At 37.7% G+C, this 20,505-nt stretch overlaps 1 protein-coding gene across 1 annotated transcript in view; it reads right to left on the bottom strand.

Moving 5' to 3' along the window:
• Window positions 1–4,029: 4,029 nt before the first annotated feature.
• Window positions 4,030–20,505, bottom strand: part of PLCXD3 (phosphatidylinositol specific phospholipase C X domain containing 3) — a 216,004-nt gene continuing 199,528 nt past the window's right edge. The window contains exon 3 of the mRNA XM_030927978.1: window positions 4,030–10,877. Coding sequence (XP_030783838.1) covers window positions 10,724–10,877 — 154 coding nt within the window. The 3' untranslated portion in view covers window positions 4,030–10,723. The remainder of the gene's footprint in view (window positions 10,878–20,505) is intronic.

Below are 20,505 nucleotides of genomic sequence, written 5' to 3' on the forward strand. Positions count from 1 at the left end.
AGTCATTCAGGAGCAGGTTATTCAGTTTCCATGTAGTTGAGCTGTTTTGATTGAGTTTCTTAGTCCTGAGTTCTAGTTTGATTGCACTGTGGTCTGAGAGACAGTTTGTTATAATTTCTGTTCTTGTACATTTGCTGAGGAGTGCTTTCCTTCCAATTATGTGGTCAATTTTGGAATAAGTGTGATGTGGTGCTGAGAAGAATGTATATTCTGTTGATTTGGGGTGGAGAGTTCTGTAGATGTCTATTAGGTCTGCTTGCTGCAGAGATGAGTTCAATTCCTGGATATCCCTGTTAACTTTCTGTCTCGATCTGTCTAATGTTGACAGTGTGGTATTGAAGTCTCCCATTATTATTGTATGGGAGTCTAAGTCTCTTTGTAAGTCTCTAAGGACTTCCTTTATGAATCTGGGTGCTCGTATATTGGGTGCATATATATTTAGGATAGTTAACTCTTCCTGTTGAATTGATCCCTTTACCATTATGTAATGGCCTTCTTTGTCTCTTTTGATCTTTGATGGTTTAAAGTCTGTTTTATCAGAGACTAGTATTGCAACCCCTGCTTTTTTTTGTTCTCCATTTGCTTGGTAGATCTTTCTCCATCCCTTTATTTTGAGCCTATGTATGTCTCTGCATATGAGATGGGTCTCCTCAATACAGCAAACTGATGGGTCTTGCCTCTTTATCCAGTTTGCCAGTCTGTGTCTTTTAATTGGACCATTTAATCCATTTACATTTAAGGTTAATATTGTTATGTGTGAACTTGATCCTGCCATTATGTTATTAACTGGTTATTTTGCTCATTAGTTGATGCAGTTTCTTCCTAGCCTCGATGGTCTTTACATTTTGGCATGTTTTTGCAATGGCTGGTACCGGTTTTTCCTTTCCATGTTCAGTGCTTCCTTCAGGGTATCTTGTAAGGCAGGCCTGGTGGTGACAAAGTCTCTAAGCATTTGCTTATCTGTAAAGGATTTTACTTTTCCTTTACTGATGAAACTTAGTTTGGCTAGATATGAAATTCTGGGTTTAAAATTATTTTCTTTAAGAATGTTGACTATTGGCCCCCACTCTCTTCTGGCTTGTAGAGTTTCTGCCAATAGGTCTGCTGTTATTCTGATGGGCTTCCGTTTGTATGTAATCTGACCTTTCTCTCTCTGGCTGCTCTTAACATTTTTTCCTTCATTTCAACTTTGGTGAATCCGGCAATGATGTGTCTTAGATTTGCTCTTCTTGAGGAGTATCTTTGTGGCATTCTCTGTATTTCCTGAATTTGAATGTTGGCCTGCCCTACTAGGTTGGGGAAGTTCTTCTGGATGATATCCTGAAGAGTGTTTTCCAACTTGGTTCCATTTTCTCCCTCACTTTCAGGCATCCCAATCAGACGTATATTTGGTCTTTTTACATAATCCCATACTTCTTGCAGACTTTGTTCATTTCTTTTTCTTCTTTTTTCTTTTAGTTTCTCTTCTCGCTTCATTTCATTCATTTGATCCTCAATCGCTGATACTCTTTCTTCCAGTTTATCGAATCGGTTACTGAAGCTTGTGCATTTGTCACGTATTTCTCGTGTCATGGTTTTCATCTCTGTCAGTTCATTTATGGCCTTCTCTGCATTAATTATTCTAGTTATCAATTCTTCCACTGTTTTTTCAAGATTTTTAGTTTCTTTGCACTGGGTACATAATTCCTCCTTTAACTCTGAGAAGTTTAATGGACTGAAGCCTTCTTCTCTCATCTCGTCAAAGTCATTCTCCGTTCAGCTTTCATCCGTTGCTGGCGATGAGCTGCGTTCCATTGGAGGGGGAGATGCGCTGTTAGTTTTTGAATTTCCAGCTTTTCTGTCCTGCTTTTTCCCCATCTTTGTGGTTTTATCTGCCTCTGGTCTTTGATGATGGTGACGTACTGATGGTGTTTTGGTGTAGGTGTCCTTCCTGTTTGTTAGTTTTCCTTCTAACAGTCAGGACCATCAGCTGTAGGTCTGTTGGAGATTGCTTGAGGTCTACTCCAGACCCTGTTTTTCTGGGTATCAGCAGCAGAGGCTGCAGAAGAATATAGCTGAACAGTGAGTGTACCTGTCTGATTCTTGCTTTAGAAGCTTCCTCTCAGGGGTGTACTCCACCGTGTGAGGTGTGTGGTGTTGGTCTGCCCCTAGTGGAGGATGTCTCCCAGTTAGGCTACTCAGGGGTCAGGGACCCACTTGAGCAGGCAGTCTGTCCGTTCTCAGATCTCAACCTCCATGTTGGGAGATCCACTGCTCTCTTCAAAGCTGTCAGACAGAGTCGTTTGCATCTGCAGAGTTTTCTGCCGCTTTTGTTGTTGTTGTTGTTGTTTAGCTGTGCCCTGTCCCCAGAGGTGGAGTCTACAGAGACAGGCAGGCCTCCTTGAGCTGCTGTGAGCTCCACCAAGTTCGAGCTTCCAAGCGGCTTGGCTTTGTTTACCTACTTAAGCCTCAGCAATGGTGGGCACCCCTCCTCCAGCCTCACTGCTGCCTTGCCTTAGATTGTCGACTGCTGTGCTAGCAATGAGGGAGGCTCCGTGGGTGTGGTACCCTCCTGGCCAGGTGTGGGATATAATCTCCTGGTGTGCCCGTTTGCTAAGACCCTTGGTAAAGCACAGTATTGGGGTGAGAGTTACCCGATTTTCCAGGTGTTGTGTGTCTCAGTTCCCCTGACTAGGAAAAGGGATTCCCTTCCCCCTTGAGCTTCCCAGGTGAGGGGATGCCTCCCTCTGCTTCAGCTCTCGCTAGTCGTGCTGCAGCAGCTGACCAGCACTGATTGTCCGGCACTCCCTAGTGAGATGAACCCAGTACCTCAGTTGGAAATGCAGAAATCACCGGTCTTCTGTGTTGCTCATGCTGGGAGCTGGAGACTGGAGCTGTTCCTATTCGGCCATCTTGCTCCACCCCCCGCTTTTTCTGTTTTAAAGCTACAGGTAGGAAGTGGCCACTAGCTTGCACACAGTGTCCTGTACATAGTGACAAAGTTTGTGTTAGGGAGAGAACAAGAGTCTACTCTTCATTGCCTGTGGTCATGACCAACCTATTTCCAATTATACTTATTTTAGAAGTTGTCCCTTTCTTCTCAGGCTTAGGAATAACTGTGTTCAAGCCATTTTATTATCTGGGGATATTACTTTGAAAATGTCATTGACAATGAATGCTTTGCTTGGAGACAAAATAGTGCCAGTTGTTAGCTCAAGTGAGAGACTACCAAAGATGTACTTTGTCCATTTTCCTAGGAAACTTTTTAGAAATGTTTTATAGTGCTTAGTGGGGAGCCTGCCACAAAGTAGGCAAATGTTTGCTGAATGACACAATAAATGAATAACAGCTCTGATGAAGCTATAACAATATTAAGGACACACAGATATAGTTATGTGGATTATTATTTGCAGACATACACTACTTCTTGAATGTAGCAATCACTACAGCTTTATAAATAGAAATCATCTATACATATTAGTAGAGTTTTTGGGGGGATTTATGTCCATGCTCAGTCCCAGAGATAATCTTGGACCATATTTATTTGCTTTACTATTTTGATAATACTATTACAATGCTTAAATTTTGTTTTAAGTGTGATTTAAACCCCAGCAGGTAGGATTTACTTGGTGAAATACAAAGGCAATTCCACTTCTGAAATAATGTCTCCTGTATTAGGTACCATGCAGGTCCAACAAAAGTAGATAGATTTCCTTCACTCGAAGCTTTTAACTTTGAAATGGTGTTTTATAATATTAATATACTATGTTACTGTAATATTGCTACATTGATATGGGCCTTGTTCGTAATATCGGAAGTGAAGTGTATTGGACATCAGATACCTAACTTTTGTACAAATTGAAGGACTCACAGCATTGACTTTATTGGTAGATAATATACGTATATATTTTTATGGTAGAAACCCTAATATAATGATTCACATTGTTAAAAAAGAATTATATTTTTTGATGCTCTGAGTCATGCCCTATTTAAGAGATCCATTTCGAGCTTATAATGAAGCACTGATGAATATTAAAATAAAAATAAAGATAATTGATACCAGGACTTTATTAGGCATTTCACTGAATACAAATAAACATTTTACATTAAGAACACAATCTTATTTAAAAAATTCACATTTTCTATACAGACTGTAGGCATGGATTTTCTTTACACTACATTTATTAAAGTATCAATGACCAGATCCTAAAAAGAGAAGGCACAAATCTGTCTCTCTCTGGTGAATTCCTGGTGTCTAATGAAGGAAATGTCACCAGCCCTGCAAATTCCCATCCTCCAGAACTGAAGCAAATCAATGGAAATGTGTGTAAGCAGGAGTCAGAAGATGGACATGTTATATTAAAGGATTTGGATTTTCCTCTGCCACTTATAGGCATTTCAAGAGAGGAGGTAGCTACAGAAAATGTTTCAAAACTCCGTCTGCATTCAGGCTCTGTCAAGGATTCACTGTTGGAAACGAGAGTATTTGTAAGCTAGAATTTAGGAATTCCAACATGTTTCTATTTTCTACACTGTTTTTAGAAACTAGCCTTTGATCTCACTGTTCTTATTTTGGGGCTTCTTGGGTTTTCAATTCCAAAAAAATAAAATAGTGCTGGTTGTTATAATTTTCTTTGACAAGTCTCTCTGCCAGGTGATAGCTTCATGTCAGGTCAGATTCTATCCCCTACTCGTGCCTGCCTCCCCAGTCTCCCAACAATGTTCTAAGGAGGTGTCACCAGGGCAGTGTCTATACCTCAGACTCTTTTATTCTTCCAGAAGTGAAGACAGTTCCTTCCTATGTCACCTTTTCTACGATTCCATAGATGACCAGTTTTAACCTGATAAAAATAATTTGTGGTAAATTGTTAATGGGGGAAATAATGAATTAGTTTGTTATTTCTCTGAAAGAAAAAAGAAATTGAATTTAAAAGAGGTCCTGGTACTAAGTTAGGAGGTGCTGCCACTTTTCAGGAGCATTTATAATATGTTGGTGTGTTTTGGTTTTCCTAGTTAGTGGGAAATGCTACATAAGGGATAAATGGGGAAACTTGGACCTCACAACAGGCTGGCGAAGGGAAATGTTGAACATGGTGGCATTCATCTTATGAAGATATTTACTTGAATATCCCATCTGTATTCAAGCTGGTCCTTCAAAAAGCATTTTCAGGACCTAGAGCTGACCAATGTTTTCCTTCTTCAAGGCATTATGACTGCAGATATTCATAAGGTGTCTGAACGCAGGGGTATGGAGGGAGGTAGATCTCGCCCCTTATAGTTAGCCCAACTGAAAAAGATTAGAAAGGCAGTGTGGATAGAATTGTGAGATTTAAGGAAAAATATATAGGACATACTCAGTTACATTTGAATTTCAGATAAACTTTTTTTAAAGTGAAAGTATTTCTGATAAAATATATGAGAAATACGCTAAAGGAATAATGTTTATCTGAAATTTAAATTTCACTGGGTATCCTGTATTTTACCTGGCAACTCTAAATATTGAAAAGGAATAACTAAGGATGCAGAAAGAAAGGAAATAAGAAAGTTAATTAATATTCTGTACCCAGATGCCAAGTCCAAAGAAGGTCGGAATTTTTGCTTCAAGCATGACCACATATGTAGATCCTTGTCAGTCACGAGTTTTCTATCGCTAGACTAATTCTACACATGGGGCAGACCGGAAAAGTGTGCAGGTTGCATGCTTGTTTTCTCGAGAAGAGAACCATGTTGGAACCGCCTAGTATGGATGGGCCTTTAAAAGCTCTCCTAACACCAAGGCAGTTCATTTAACTTGAGAAGATCGAATTTTAAAAAGTAATGGTTTGGAGAAACAATTTTTCTTGGAAAATTTATCATTAAAGAAAAATGGGTGCCATACTGGGAAGGTCAACTTTCGAGGTGTACTGGTTTTATTGCTGATGAAAACAAATTAGTCTGTGTGTTGATGAAGTTAATACATGAATTGATGTTTGATTATTTCGAAAAGCAATGGAGGTGCCTCACAAGCCGGACAGTTTGCTTGTGGGAACTCAGATAGGTTCTAAAGCCCATTCCTCAAAAAATTAAAAGACACCATTTTTAACAAAAACTTAATTTCGGTTTCAATTTTAAATCCAAATTGCAGCAACAACGAAAAACTGTTAATAAATTAAAGCTGGTCACAACGTGCCCTTTTTCTTTAGGATAAGTTTGATTTTTGATAAGAGATTATATACTTACACACGCATACCACATACAAGCACATACTTTGGACTCATACAAATATACATTTAAAACTAATACCTGCAAAATAGTATCACAATTGAAGTAACAGTTACACAATTTTCAACAGATTCAATTGACATGTTTTACAAATTCTACGGAACATTTTATCATTATCATTGGGAAAACAAACAATTTAGAGCATTATTTAAAACTGTATGTAACACAGGAGCCACCAATAAGTTATGGCAAATATAACATTTACACTATGGTGTCACTGAAATCTAGCTGAAAAGACTAAAGTGCTGTAAAATAAAATGCTCTTAAAAACCTTGTTTAGCGTATCCTGAGGACGTTGTGCATTATTTTCTATTAGCAATTCAAAGTGTGAGCACTGTGCCTATGGAACTCCTGTTTGGTTGAGTGACCAAAGATTAAAAGATTGTGTCGTTGGATCTGTAAAACTGTAAAACTGAAAAACTCATGGAAACATGCATTTCCTGAGAATTCCAACTTTCCAGTCTGGAATCCTAACAAGGAAGAACCTGAACAAATAACCCTGGCTAAAATCATGTCAGAATTTCAAATAACTTAAACAACTTTAAGTGAAGATGTGTGTATGTGTTTGTAATTTATAGTCTAGTCCATCTTGAATTCTCTAATATGAAGTGAAATTGACAATTTAGATAGATTGTTAGTGCCAGGCATTTTCTATTTCTGATGGTCTCACTTTTCATTGGTTTTCTAGTTACTTTTCTCCTCTTAAATATTTAAATATTTGAATTATCTACTAATGTAGGAGATACTGATTTTAAGAGTTGAAACAGCAATAGAATCAGATTGATTCAAGTGCAGTTTCAACTTGAATAATAAGTGTATGTGTGTGAAATGTGCATTCTCTGTGTGTGTGTGTGTGTGTGTGTAATGTGTGTATGTACACATACAGGTGTATACATGGCAAACATTTTATACTCTAATACATTCACTGTTAGGTGGCACTCCATGAAAAGTAAGTTTTCCCAGTATGGCTGAAAGTAAATATTGAGGTCATCATATAGAATATCCTAAGGCTTTTAAAAGGTGCCTCCTCATTCTCTGCATTTACATGATTGTGTGGTAAATAGGGAGACATAAATGATATTGGCAGAAGAAAAATCTACTATATTAGTCCTTGAAAATTACAGATAGGAAAGCAAACTTAAAAATGATCTCTTTGCATATTTTCTCTCATCACACCCACTCCTTTGATTTCCTGCTGTAGATAGGGTAAAAGTTAGATTGTATTTGTTTGGTTGTTTTGTTTTGTTTTTTTTTGCCTTGCAGGACTTGTGAAACAGTCTTAAGAAACAAGCAAAACAAAAAGTGCACCAAGATGTATCTACCGCCATCTTGGGGCCCATGTGTAGCCCTCGTGCTACAAGCTCTCTGAAAAGACAATGCCCAGCTAAGACAAAGGTGCATAGGCTGAGGGTAACCTTCGATTGCATGTCACCATTTTTTACTTTTGGAAGGCCTGCAGTCTGCTTCCCCAGTGTGCTCCAGGGCAGGGCTAATGGATAGAAGACAGTCAAAGCCACCTTCTCTCCATTCTCATTTCCAAGGACTCCCTTTTAGTAAACTCCCCCTCTTGCTAGAGGACCCATGGCTCCCTTCTACCTCTTCCCTCCTTTATAAATTAAGGCAAGTCCATTTACTCAGCGCCTGCTACATAGGCACTGTATGTCCACACGGAAATTATAGCATTGGCTTGAAAGTGCCTTTTGTCTAACAAGGTTTCTGGGTGCATATCATTAGCAGCAGTACAAACCTTTCCCTAGTTAAAAAACTGCACAATTATTCAAAAGCTTCATCAAGTTTGTTTTTTTCCAGCACCCAGTTGACAGATAGGACAAAGTTAATTCTAAGCAAACACTATGAGAAAGTATCTAGGTTCAAGAAAATATAACATAGTTACCTCTATATTTTATTCATTAATATGATGAAAAATCTGTTTTCTATTATATTTATAACATTAAATTAGTGTGTCATTGCAAGTATGCTTGGCTAAAGATCCTCCTGAAGGATAAATGAATAGCCAGTTAGAGAGAAAGTCTGTCCCAAAATCAAATGTACGGGACATACATTTCAATAATCCTAATCATTTTAAAAGGATTCATATACACTGTCACATAAAGAGCAGGTGTAAAAGAACGATAATAAAAATACAGGGGAAGGGAAAATGGAAAGAAGAAAAGAAATATATTTTTAAAATAATTAAGTCCTGCACTAGAATTCTTTTACAAAAATACTTTAATGTGATCATTGACTCTACTCTCAAAGGTTTTATTACTCTTTTTCACACATGATTAAGGGTTTCAGTCTTAAAATTAAATTATTTAATATTATCAATGTTTTCATTTGAAAAGAAGAATTGTACTGTGTCCATATCTATGTGTGTTTGTGTATGTTTGAATCTGTATCCTTGCACAGGAGTGGGCGTATGTTTGTATATTGTGTATGGCAGGATGTATACACACAACCCAAATGTATACACACATTTTTGTGTGTACATGTATGTTATTTGGTATACCACAGGTACATACACACTCCTTATAAACATTCTCTTCAGTACAAACAATTCCTTTCCCTCCCTTTAATTGCTAATAAGTACTATTTTCTGATCGTGAGTATTTATAATCTTGAAATCAACTCTTGATTATTTATGATCTTGACATATATAGCTTTGAATTCAACTCCCTTATCTAAGTCTAAGAGATTTAGCCATATGTCCTACATTTAAGTTCATTAAAAGCTGAGGGCATGCTTTTATTTCTCTATGACCCTACTTTGCATGGACTGTATTATCTTAGGAAACTATTGAGGTGTGATTTTTTCTAAACATGAAAATAAAATAATTCATAATTGTAAGAATTTCATCAAATTTTATAATTTTTATAAAAATCTCACAATATTCCTGTGAAGTACATAGCCAAGGATTATTGTGCTCTTACTAAGTTTTTTTCTTTTTTTTTTACTTTTTAGAGTTGTCAAATATCACAAAGACTCCAAGGAGGAAGTAATGCTCAAGCTATTTCATTGTTCTTCCCTGTAGACCCGGAAGATTAAATATTAGGTTGCAGAAACTTTGTATGAAACTTTTGCCTCTGCCTTAATCTCATCCTTCAGATAGGATGAAACTCAGAAGTGAGGAGTCAGTGCCAATTTTAAACAAGTCCACTCAGATCTCATAAATTTCAAGAGTTTCCTAAAGATATTTCACAGATCCCTGTGATTTCATGAACATAATTTCAAAAACATTGCTCTAACTCTTTGTATCAGCCTTCCTCTTTCTTTCCTTCAAGTTGAAAACTTGAAGTTTCTTGAAAAATCTTCCTTAAAATATGGAATTTAGAATTAAATATTTGAAAATCCCAAATTGGCAGGAAAGCTTGCAGTCTTTTTTTTCTTCCTTCCTCCTTTCCTTCTTCCCTTCCTCCTTTCCTCCCTTCCTCCCTTCCTCCCTTCCTCCTTTCCTCCTTTCCTCCTTTCCTCCTTTCCTCCTTTCCTCCTTTCCTCCTCCTCCCTCCCTCCCTCCCTCCCTCCCTTCCTTCCTTCCTTCCTTCCTTCCTTCCTTCCTTCCTTCCTTCCTTCCTTCCTTCCTTCCTTCCTTCCTTCCTTCTCTTTTTTGCTTTCATCAAGAGCCTCATTAAGAGGGCCTTTTAAAGAGTTCTTTTCAAAGTTTTCAATTTTAACACAGTTGTACCTTACCATGTACTGGGTACTTGCAGGGAAATATTATTTAAGATATTGCCAAATTAAAATACCATCCATCTCTTTCACCCCTCAATCATCTTTCCCTCTGAAGTTGGCATTCACAGTTCTCCAAAAACATTTTTATCCTATATTTATAGCTGCCTTAAATAGAAATACTGTGAAACACTATTATTTTCATATAACAAAAATCACTGATTATGACCTTCAATATTACTGATGCATGGAAACTGATTTGATGCAGATTTTCTATGACCAAAAGTTAGCTATGATTGCCCAACTGCAGATGACTATAGAGTATTATACCAAGTCCCACAAAACAAGTACGTTTTAAGACAACAATGTAATACACAAAATGTTGGGCATTCAATTGTTTTGATTTCCATACAGTATCTGATTAAAAAGAGCGAGCAAGAGAGGGAGCAGAAAGGTTACAGGATATAGACAGTGTAGGAGCTGTAGGATGGAAATAGAGAACCTAATCAAGTAAACACATATAAGTTCTATATTACAAAGACTAATTTTGAAAAACAAAGTTACTGGTCTTTTTTATTTTTTTCCTTCCTAACACTAGAAGTAGATTTCACACATCAAATGGGAAATGAAATATTTATAGTAATGAAGAGTATGATTGTAATCACTGAAGAAACAGTTTTTCCCCTTTTCCCACCCACTACCAGCCCTATCCCCTTCAGAGACTCAGTGAAATAGGAAGATCAGATTGTTTACAGATAATATGCCCTAATACAATGAGCCTTCTCCATCTTAATCATGGAAACTCCAAGTAGTGCTATCAAGTGTTGGCTTCTCCTTCGTCAAAGACATAGTTGAGCTTTATGACAGTGCTGATAAAGTCACCAAGTTCTACAAAATCGGCAGTGACAATATTGATGCCACTCTCTCCTGGCTTCTGTGTGCGGACCCACTGCATCATGGCAGGAAGAGCTCTGAGAAAGGAAACAAAAAGAAAAGTCACAGAAGGCAAGATATTATTTTTCAAGCTCTACAATTCTCAGTCTTCCCTTTAGTTTCTAGCTTATTAAAATAAATGTTTCACGTATAGGTACAGGAAGAGGAAAAGGCCACATGGACTCTGGGGGTTTCTTAACCTTTGCAGAAACTCTGTAGGAGAAATATTCATATTGGTCCGTATTGGAGTCCTTATCTCGGCAGATCCCAGATACTGTAATAGTTTATAATGACGCTTCCCTACTAAGAAAACAACATTCTTGCATTTATATTCTGATTTTATATGGTGTCATCACAAACCCTTCAAAACTATGGAGTGGGGAGGTCAGAGATGAATACATCACTTAGTAAACATTTATTATGAACCCACTATTATGAGGAAATGTGCTAAGATAATGTAAATAGACATAATAGTAAAATCCCCAGCCTTCAAAAAGTGTACGGTTTGGTGGTAGGTAGGCAGACAAGGAAGAAATTGTAGCACAATATAATCAGGGCTCATTTCTTCAAACACATTTACTGGGCACCTATTAAGTTCCAGTCATCACTGTAGGCACCTGGAGGATTCAAGTAAACAAAACAGATAAAAATATCTTTCCCTGTGGAACTTACATTCTCATAAGGAGAAACAGACAATAAACAAGAGTCATAAAAATGTATAGTTTGATAGGAGGGAATAAGTGCTACAGAAATGGAGAAAAGAAAGGAAGATTAGGAAACTGCAGGTGGGGAGGAGTGATGCAGATTGCATTTTAAAATAGGGTGGCTTAATATGCCTCAGTGATAAAGGGACATTTGTGCAAAGGTTTGAAGGAGACAAGGGAGTTAGTCATGCAGCTATCTAGGGAAAGCATCCCAGCTATTGCCATGGCACAAAAGGGGTAGCATGCTTAAGCTTAGAGAAAAGAAGAGAGGAGTAAAAAATGAGGATAATGAGGAAAAGGGGGCAGATTCTGTAGGGCACATTAGGCCATTATAAGCGTTTTGATGTTCACTCTGAGTAAAATAGGGGCCTTTGATGTATCTTGAGCAGAGAAGCGGTGTGATTAGACTTTCACTGTAAGAGCTCATTCATCACCATGAGATCATAGTGGAGAGTCACCTAGCATAGCCTGGAAAATCAAGGAAAACCTTTCAGAAGCATGCTCCCTAAAATAAATATTGAAAGATTATGAAGATTTAGATGGACAAAGGTGGGAATGGTAGATGGAGGATGATGCAATGCACTTTCAGGCAGAGGAAATACCATTTTTACATTCATTGACAGAATCATGGTGTATGCTTAGGAGCAAGGGATACAGGCAGACAGATACAGGTGATGTTAATGATGATGTCCAGGTTCATCTGACAGCATATTGGAATGAGAACTACTATAACTTGGGCAGGGCAGGAAGGGAGGTTTCCATGACAAAAGGATAAATGAACAGGCCAGAGACCTGATAGTGTACTAACAAAGAAAGTTTGATGGAAATACATGTGAACATTAAATTCCTGGATGAAATGGAGAGGGAGAAGGAGAGGGAGAGAAAAGGGAAAAAAGGGAGGAGAGTTTAAAAACCTAGAAGAAGTTGTATAAAAAAGGTAAGGTCGTTTTGAAAGATGTTAAAGAGAAAAAAACCCAGACAATAGAGGGCCTTGAGAAATATATAACAACTGAATTGGGAGGCTGAGCAAGATGGTGGAACAGAAGGCTCCACATCCCCCTGCAAGGACAGCGTCCCACCTGCAAGGATACCAAGTTAACAACTATCTACATAGCAAAAAAACAAAACAAAACAAAACAAAAAACACCTTCATAAGAACTACAAATAAGGTGAATACCTATAGTACCTGGATTTAACTTTATATTGCTGAAAATGCCACCGAAGAAATAGAAAAAACAGTCCTGAATCACTGATACTATCCCTTTCAACCCCCACCAGCAATGGCCTGGTATGGAGAGCATCTCTGGGCTCTGGGGAAGGGAGAATACACTAATTGTGAGGTATTAAATTCAGTGCTGTCCTGCTAGAGCAGAAATGAAAACCAGACCTAACTCAGCTGATGCCCAGTCACACAGGGAATATTTAGACCAGGCCTAGCCAGAGAGGGAATTGCAGATTCCAGCAGTCAGAGTGCCTGCAAACCTCACCACAGAGGGCTACAGTGTTCTGTATCTCCAAGTAAATTTGAAAGGCAGTCTAGGTCTTAAGAACTGCAACTCGTAGGCAACTCCATACTGAGACATCAGCTTGGTAACCAAGGGAGTGCTGGCATCACCTCTCCCCTAAACCCAGGCTGCACAGCTTGTGGTTGTAAAAGAGACCCCTTTCTTCCACTTAGGAGAAGAGGGGGAAGAATGGTGAGGACTTTGTGTTGCCTCTTGGATACCAGCTCAGCCACAGCAGGATAGGGCACCAGTCAGAGTCATGAAGTCCCCGTTCCAGGCCCTAGCTCCCAGATGACATTTCTAGACACACCCTGGGCCAGAAGGGAACTCGTTGCCTTGAAGAAAAGGATGTAGACCTACCAGCATTCATCACCTGCTAACTGAAGAGCCCTTGGCCCCAAATAACCAGCAGAGATATCCAGGTACTACATCTTGGATCTTGGGTGAACCTCTGAGACTTGCTGGCAAGTAAGACTCAGCCCATTACTAGCTATGGTGGCTGTGGGACAAAACTGCTTCTTGTTGAGAAAAGCAGAGGGAAAAGTAAAGGGGACTTTGTCTTGCACCTTAGGTACCAACACTGCCATGGTGGGTAGAGCACCAAGCAAACTTTTAGAGTCCCTGATTCCAGGACTTCACTGTTGGATGACATTTCTGGACCTGCCCAGGGTCAGAGGGGAGCCCAGTGCCCTGAAGGGTGAGTCCCTGCCTAGGCAGCATCCACCAGAAGCAGACTTAAGAGATCTTGGACCTTAAGGGAACATCAGTGGTAGTCTGGAAGTATTCATCATGACTGGGGTGGTGGTGGCTATACGGTGAGGCTCCTGTACCTTTGGAAAGGACAGGGAAGACTGGTAAGGACTGTGTCTTGTGTTTTTAGTGCCAGTTCAGCTGCAATACAATAAGATACCAGATATATTTCTAAGGCTTTTGGCTCTACTTCCTGACTCCAGATGGCATTTCTGGATGCACCCAGGGCTTGGGGAACTTTGCCATCCTGAAAGGAAGGATACAGACCTGACTGGATTTGCCACCTGCTGATTGTTCAGCCCCAGGTCCTTGAGAAACCATACACAGCAGCCAGGGACTGGTTACAGCAGGCCCTGCGTGAGACCCAGTGCTTTGCTGGCTTCAGGTATGACCCAGCACAGTCATAGTGGTGGTGGCCACAGAGGTGCTTGTTTCATTCCATCCCCAGGTTTAGGTGGCTCAAAATGGAGCAGGAGACTCTGTATGTTTGGAAGGAAGTAAGGAAAGAGAACAAATCTCTGCCTGGTAACTTAGAGAATTCTCGCATATCTGGACCAAGACCATCAAGGTGATACCTCTATAAGTCATCAAGAATCACAGCATTTCTGGTCTTGGGGTGCCCCTTAAAGTAGACACAGTTTAGATCACAAAACCCAAGTCTTTTCAAATTTCCAGAAGGCATCCCTGAGAAGGATGGCTACAAAAAAGCTCAGACAGAAAAGACTAGAATAAATACCTAACTCTTCAATGTCCAGACACTAAAGAATATCTAACTTGCATCAACACCGTCTGGGGGAATGTGACCTCACCAAATGAACTAAATAAGGCACCAGGGACCAATCCTGGAGTAACAGAGATATGTGACCTTTCAGATGAAGAACTCAAAGTAGCTGTGTTGAGGAAACTCAAATAAGTTCAAAATAACACAGAGAAGGAATTCAGAATTCTATCAGATAAATTCAATGAAAATATTAAAATAATTAAAAAGAGTCAAGCAGAAATTTTCTGGAGCTGAAAAGTGCAATTTGTATACTAAAGAATGCATCACAGTCATTTAATAGCAGAATGGATCAAGCAGAAGAAATAGTGACCTTGAAGACAGGGTATTTGAAAATATACAGAGGAGACAAAAGAAAAAAGAATAAAAAACAATGAAGCATGCCTACAGGATGCAGAAAATAGGCTCATAAGGGCAAATTTAAGAGTTATTGACCTTAAGTAAGTGAAAAAGAAAGACATAAGGGTAGAATGTTTATTCAAAGAAATAATAACAGAGAACTTTCCAAAATTAGAGAAAGATATTAATATCCAAACACAAGAAGACCAGGAGAGCATGACATGACATATTTAAGGTACTGAAAGGAGGAAAACCTTTTACCCTAGAGTGGGATCTCTAGCAAAAATATCCTTCGAGAAATAAAGACTTTCCCAAACAAAAGCCGAGGGATTTCATCAATACCAGACCCACCCCACAAGCAATGTTAAAGAGAGTACTTCAATCAAAAAGAAAAGGTCATTAATGAGCAATAAATAATCAGATGAAGGTACAAAACTTATTGGTAATGGTAAGTACACAGAAAAACAAAGAATATTATAACGCCATCACTGTGGTTTGTAAACTACTCTTATCCTCAGTAGAAAGATTAAACAATGAACCAATCAAAAATAAAAACTACAACAAATTTTCAAGACACAGTCAGTACAATAAAATATAAGTAGAAACAACAAAATGTTTAAAAGTTGGGGGATGAAGTTAAGGCATATTTTTATTAGTTTACTTTTTGTTTGTTTACTTATGCAAATAGTGTTAAGTGATCAAGTTAAAATAATGAGTTATAAGATAGTATTTGCAAACCTCCTGGTAACCTAAAACCAAAAACATGCAATGGATACACAAAAAATAAGAAGCAAGAACTAAGTTCTCTCACCAGGGAAAGTCATCTTCAGTAGAGGAAGACAAGCAGAAAAAGAAAAAAGGAAGAGAAGACCACAACACAACCAGAAGACACATAACAAAATGGTAGGAGTAAGTCCTTACCTATCAATAATAACATTGAATGTAAATGAACTAAACTTTCCAATCAAAAGACATAGCCTGGCTTAATGGATGAGAAAACAAGACCCAGTGATCTATTGCCTACAAGAAACACATGTCACCTGTAAAGACACACATAGATTGAAAATAAAGGACTGGAAAAAGATATTCCACACCAATGGAAACAAATAAACAGAAAAAAAGCAGGAGTTGCTATACTTATATCAGACAAAATAAATTTCAAGACAAAAACTGTAAGATGAGACAAATAATGTCACTGTGCCATGATAAAGGGTTCAATTTGGCAAGAGTATATAACAATCATAAATATATATGCAGTCAACACTGGAGCACCCAGATACATACAATAAATATTTTTAGAGCTAAAGAAAGAAATAGGCCCTAATACAATAATAGCCAGCGACTTCAACACCCTACTTTCAGTACTGAACAGATCTTCCAGATAGAAAATCCACAAAGAAACATCAGACTTAATCTGCAGTATAGACCAAATGGATCTAATGGATATTTACAGAACATTTCATCCAAGAGCTACAGAATACACATTTTTTTCCTCAACACATGGATCATTCTCAAGGATAGACCATATTTTAGGTCACAAAACATCTTAAAACATTCAAAACAATCTAAATATCAAACATCTTCTCTGACCACAATTGGGATATAACTAGAAATTAATGACGAGAGGAATTTTGGGAGTTATACAAATGCATAAAAATTAAACAATATGCTCCTGAATGACCAGTGGGTCAATGAAGACATTAAGAAGGAAATTGAAAAATGTCTTGAAACAAATAATAATGGAAACAACACCCCAAAACCTATGGGATACAGCAAAAGCAGTACTAAGAAGGAAGTTTATAGCTACAAGTGCCTATGTCCCAAAAGAGAAAAAAGCTTCAAATAAACAACCTAATGATGCATCTTAAAGAACTAGAAAAGCAAGACCAAACCAAACCCAAAATTAGTAGAAGAAAAGAAATAATTAAGATCAGAGTGGTAATAGATGCAATTGAAATGAAAAAAATACAAAAGATCAAGAAAACAAAAATGTCAGTTGTTGAAAAGCACAATGGACAAACCTTTAGCCATACTAAGAAAAAAAAGGAAAATCCAAATAAATAGATAAAATCAGAAATGGAAAATGAGACATTACAACTGACACTGCAGAAATTCAAAAGATCATTAGTGGCTACTATGAGCAAATACATGCCAATAAATAGGAAAACCTAGAAGAAGTGAACAAATTCCTAGACACATAAAACCTACCAAGATTGAACTAAGAAAAAAATAAAAACCTGAACAGACCAATAACAAGTAATGAGATCAAGGCCATAATAAAAAGTCTCCCAGTAAAGAAAACCCTGAGACCTGATGACTTCACTGCTGAATAATTCCACCAAACATTTAAAGAAAAATTAATAGCAATTCTACTCTAATCATTTTGAAAAATAGAGGAGGAGGGAATATTTCCAAATTCACTCTGTGAGGCCAGTATTACCCTGATACTAAGATCAAAGACACATCTAAAAAAAAGAAAACTACAAACCAATATCGCCGATGAATATTGATGTAAAAATTCTTAACAAAATACTAGCAAAGTTAATTCAGCAATACATTAGAAAGACCATTCATCATGACCAATTGGGATTTATCCGTGGAATACAAGAGTGGTTCGACATATGCAAATCAATTAATGTGATACATCATATCCACAGAAAGAAGAATGAAAACTATATGATCATCTCAATTGATGCTGAAAAAGCATTTGATAGAAGTCAACATCCCTGCATGATAAAAATTCTTTTAAAAAGCTGGGGATAGAATGAACATATCTCAACATAATAAAAACCATATACAACAGACCCACAGGTAGTATCATACTGAATGAGGAAAAACTAGAAGCTTTTCCTCTAAAATCTGGTCCATGACAGGGATGCCCACTGTCACCGCTGTTATTCAAAATAGTACTGGAATTTCTAGCTAGACCAGTCAGAAAGAGAAAGATATAAAATGCTTCCAAATTGAAAAGAAAGAAGTCAAATGTTTCTCGTTTGTAGATGATATGATCTTATATTTGGAAAAACATAAAGACTCTGTAAGAAAGCAAAACTGATAAACAAATTCAGTAAATTTGCAGTATCCAAAGTCAACATGCAAAAATCAGTAGCATTTCTGTATGCCAACAGTGAACAATGTGAAAAAGGAATAAAATAAGCAATCCCATTTACGATAGCCACACATAAAATTAAGTACCTAGGAATTAACCAAAAAAAGTGAAAGATCTCTATAATGAAATCTATAAAACACTGATGAAAGAGGACACCAAAAAAAATGGAAAAATGTTCCATGTTCATGGATTGAAAGAATCAATACTGTTAAAATGTCCATACTACTCAAAGCAATCTACAGATTCAATGCAATCTCTATCAAAATACTAATGATATTCTTCACAGAAATAGAAAAATCAACTCTAAAATTTATGTGGAACCACAAAAGATCTGGCATAGCCAAAGTTATCCTAAACAAAAAGAACAAAACTGGAAGAATCACATTACTTTAAATTATCCTGCAGAGAAATAGTAACGAACACAGCATGGCACTGGCATAAAAACGGACACATAGACCAACAGAAAAGAATAAATACAGAAGCAAATTCACACATTTATGGTGAACTCATTTTTGACAAATGTGCTACAAACACACACTAGGGAAAAGACAGTATCTTCAATAATGGTGCTGGGAAAATTGGATATCCATATGCAAAAGGATAAAACTTGGCCACTATCTCTCACGTCTCACCATATACAAAAATCAGATCAAAATGGATTAAAGACTTAAATCTAAGACCTCAAACTATGAAACTACTATAAAAAAATTTTGGGGAAAATCTCCAGGACATTGGTCTGGGCAAAAATTTATTGAGCAATATCCCATAAGCACAGTCAACCAAACCAAACATGGACAAATGGGATGACATCAAATTAAAAGGGTTCTGCACAGCAAAGGATACAATCAACAAAGTGAAGAGACAACCCACAGAATGGGAGAAAAATATCTTCAATCTACCCATCTGACAAGAGATTAATAACCAGGATATATAAAGAATTCGAACAACTTTATAGAATAAAAGCTAATTATCTAATTAAAAGATGGGCAAAAGATTTGAACAGACATTTATCAAAAGAAGACATACAAATGGCAAACAGACATATGAACAGAGGCTCAACATCATTGATTATCAGAGAGATGAAAATCATGTCATCCAAGTTAAAATGGTTCATATCCAGAAACAGGCAATAACAAATGCTGGAGAGGACATGGAGAAAAGAGAACCCTTGTAAACTGTTGGTGGGAATGTACATTAGTACAACTACTATGGAGAACAGTTTGGAGTTTCTTCAAAAAACTGAAAATCGAGCTACCACATGATCCAGCAATCCCACTGCTGGGTATATACACAAAAGAGAGAAAATCAGTATATTGAAGAGATATCTGCACTCCTATGTTTGCTGCAGCACTGTTTGTAATACCTAAGATTTGGAAGCAACCTAAATGTTCATCAGCAGATGACTGGATAAAGAAAATGTGGCTGGGTTTGGTGGCTCACCCCAGCATTTTGGGAGGCTGAGGTGGGCAGATCATGAGGTCAGGAGATAGAGGCCATCCTGGCCAATATGGTGAAACCCCGTCTCTATTAAAATATAAAAAATTAGCTGGGCATGGTGGTGCACACCTGTAGTCCCAGCTACTCAGGAGGCTGAGGCAGGGGAATTGCTTGAACCCGGGAGGCGGAGGTTTCAGTGAGCCGAGATCGCACCGCTGCACTTCAGCCTAGTGACAGAGCGAGACTTTGTATTAAAAAAAAAAAAAAAATGTGGTACATATACACAATGGAGTACTATTCAGCCATAAAAAGGAGTAAGGTTCAGTCATTTGCAACAATATGCATGGAACCAGAGATCATTATATTAAGTGAAATAAGCCAGGTCCAGAAAGACAAATATAACATGTTGTCACTTACTTGTGGGATCTAAAAATCAAAACATTGAACTCATGGACACAGAATGTAGAAGGATGGTTACCAGAGGCTGGTAAGCATAGTGGGAGGGCTATGGAGGCGGCAGGGGTACTTAATAAGTATAAAAAAAAAGTTAGAAAGAAGAAATAAGATCTGCTATTTCATAGCACAACAGGGTGACTATAGTCAATAAAAACTATACGTTTTAAAATAAAGAGTGTAATTGGATTGTTTGCAACTCAATGGATAAATGCTTGAAGGAATGGATACCCCATTCTTCATGGTAAGCTTATTTCACATTGCATGACTTTATCAATACATCTAATGTACCCATAAATATATACACCTACTATATACCCACAAAAATTAAAAAGAAAAAGAAAAGAAACAACTGAAAACTGTTAGCTGGTGGAATACTATGATTAGATTAGTGATTTAGAGATTAGTTTGCCTTCAGTGTAGATAAGTGATGGGAGAGAGCTATACTAGGGGCAGAAATCACAATTAGGAGCTGCTGAAGTAATGCAGACCAGAGATAGTGCCTGCTTGTATTGCAGTAGCAGCAGTGTATCTGAAAGATACCTGAAATCTATATGTCATCTAAAATGACATCTGATATGAAATTGGATG

Source organism: Rhinopithecus roxellana, chromosome 3, assembly GCF_007565055.1.
Source record: "Rhinopithecus roxellana isolate Shanxi Qingling chromosome 3, ASM756505v1, whole genome shotgun sequence".
Taxonomy (NCBI): Eukaryota; Metazoa; Chordata; class Mammalia; order Primates; family Cercopithecidae; genus Rhinopithecus; species Rhinopithecus roxellana.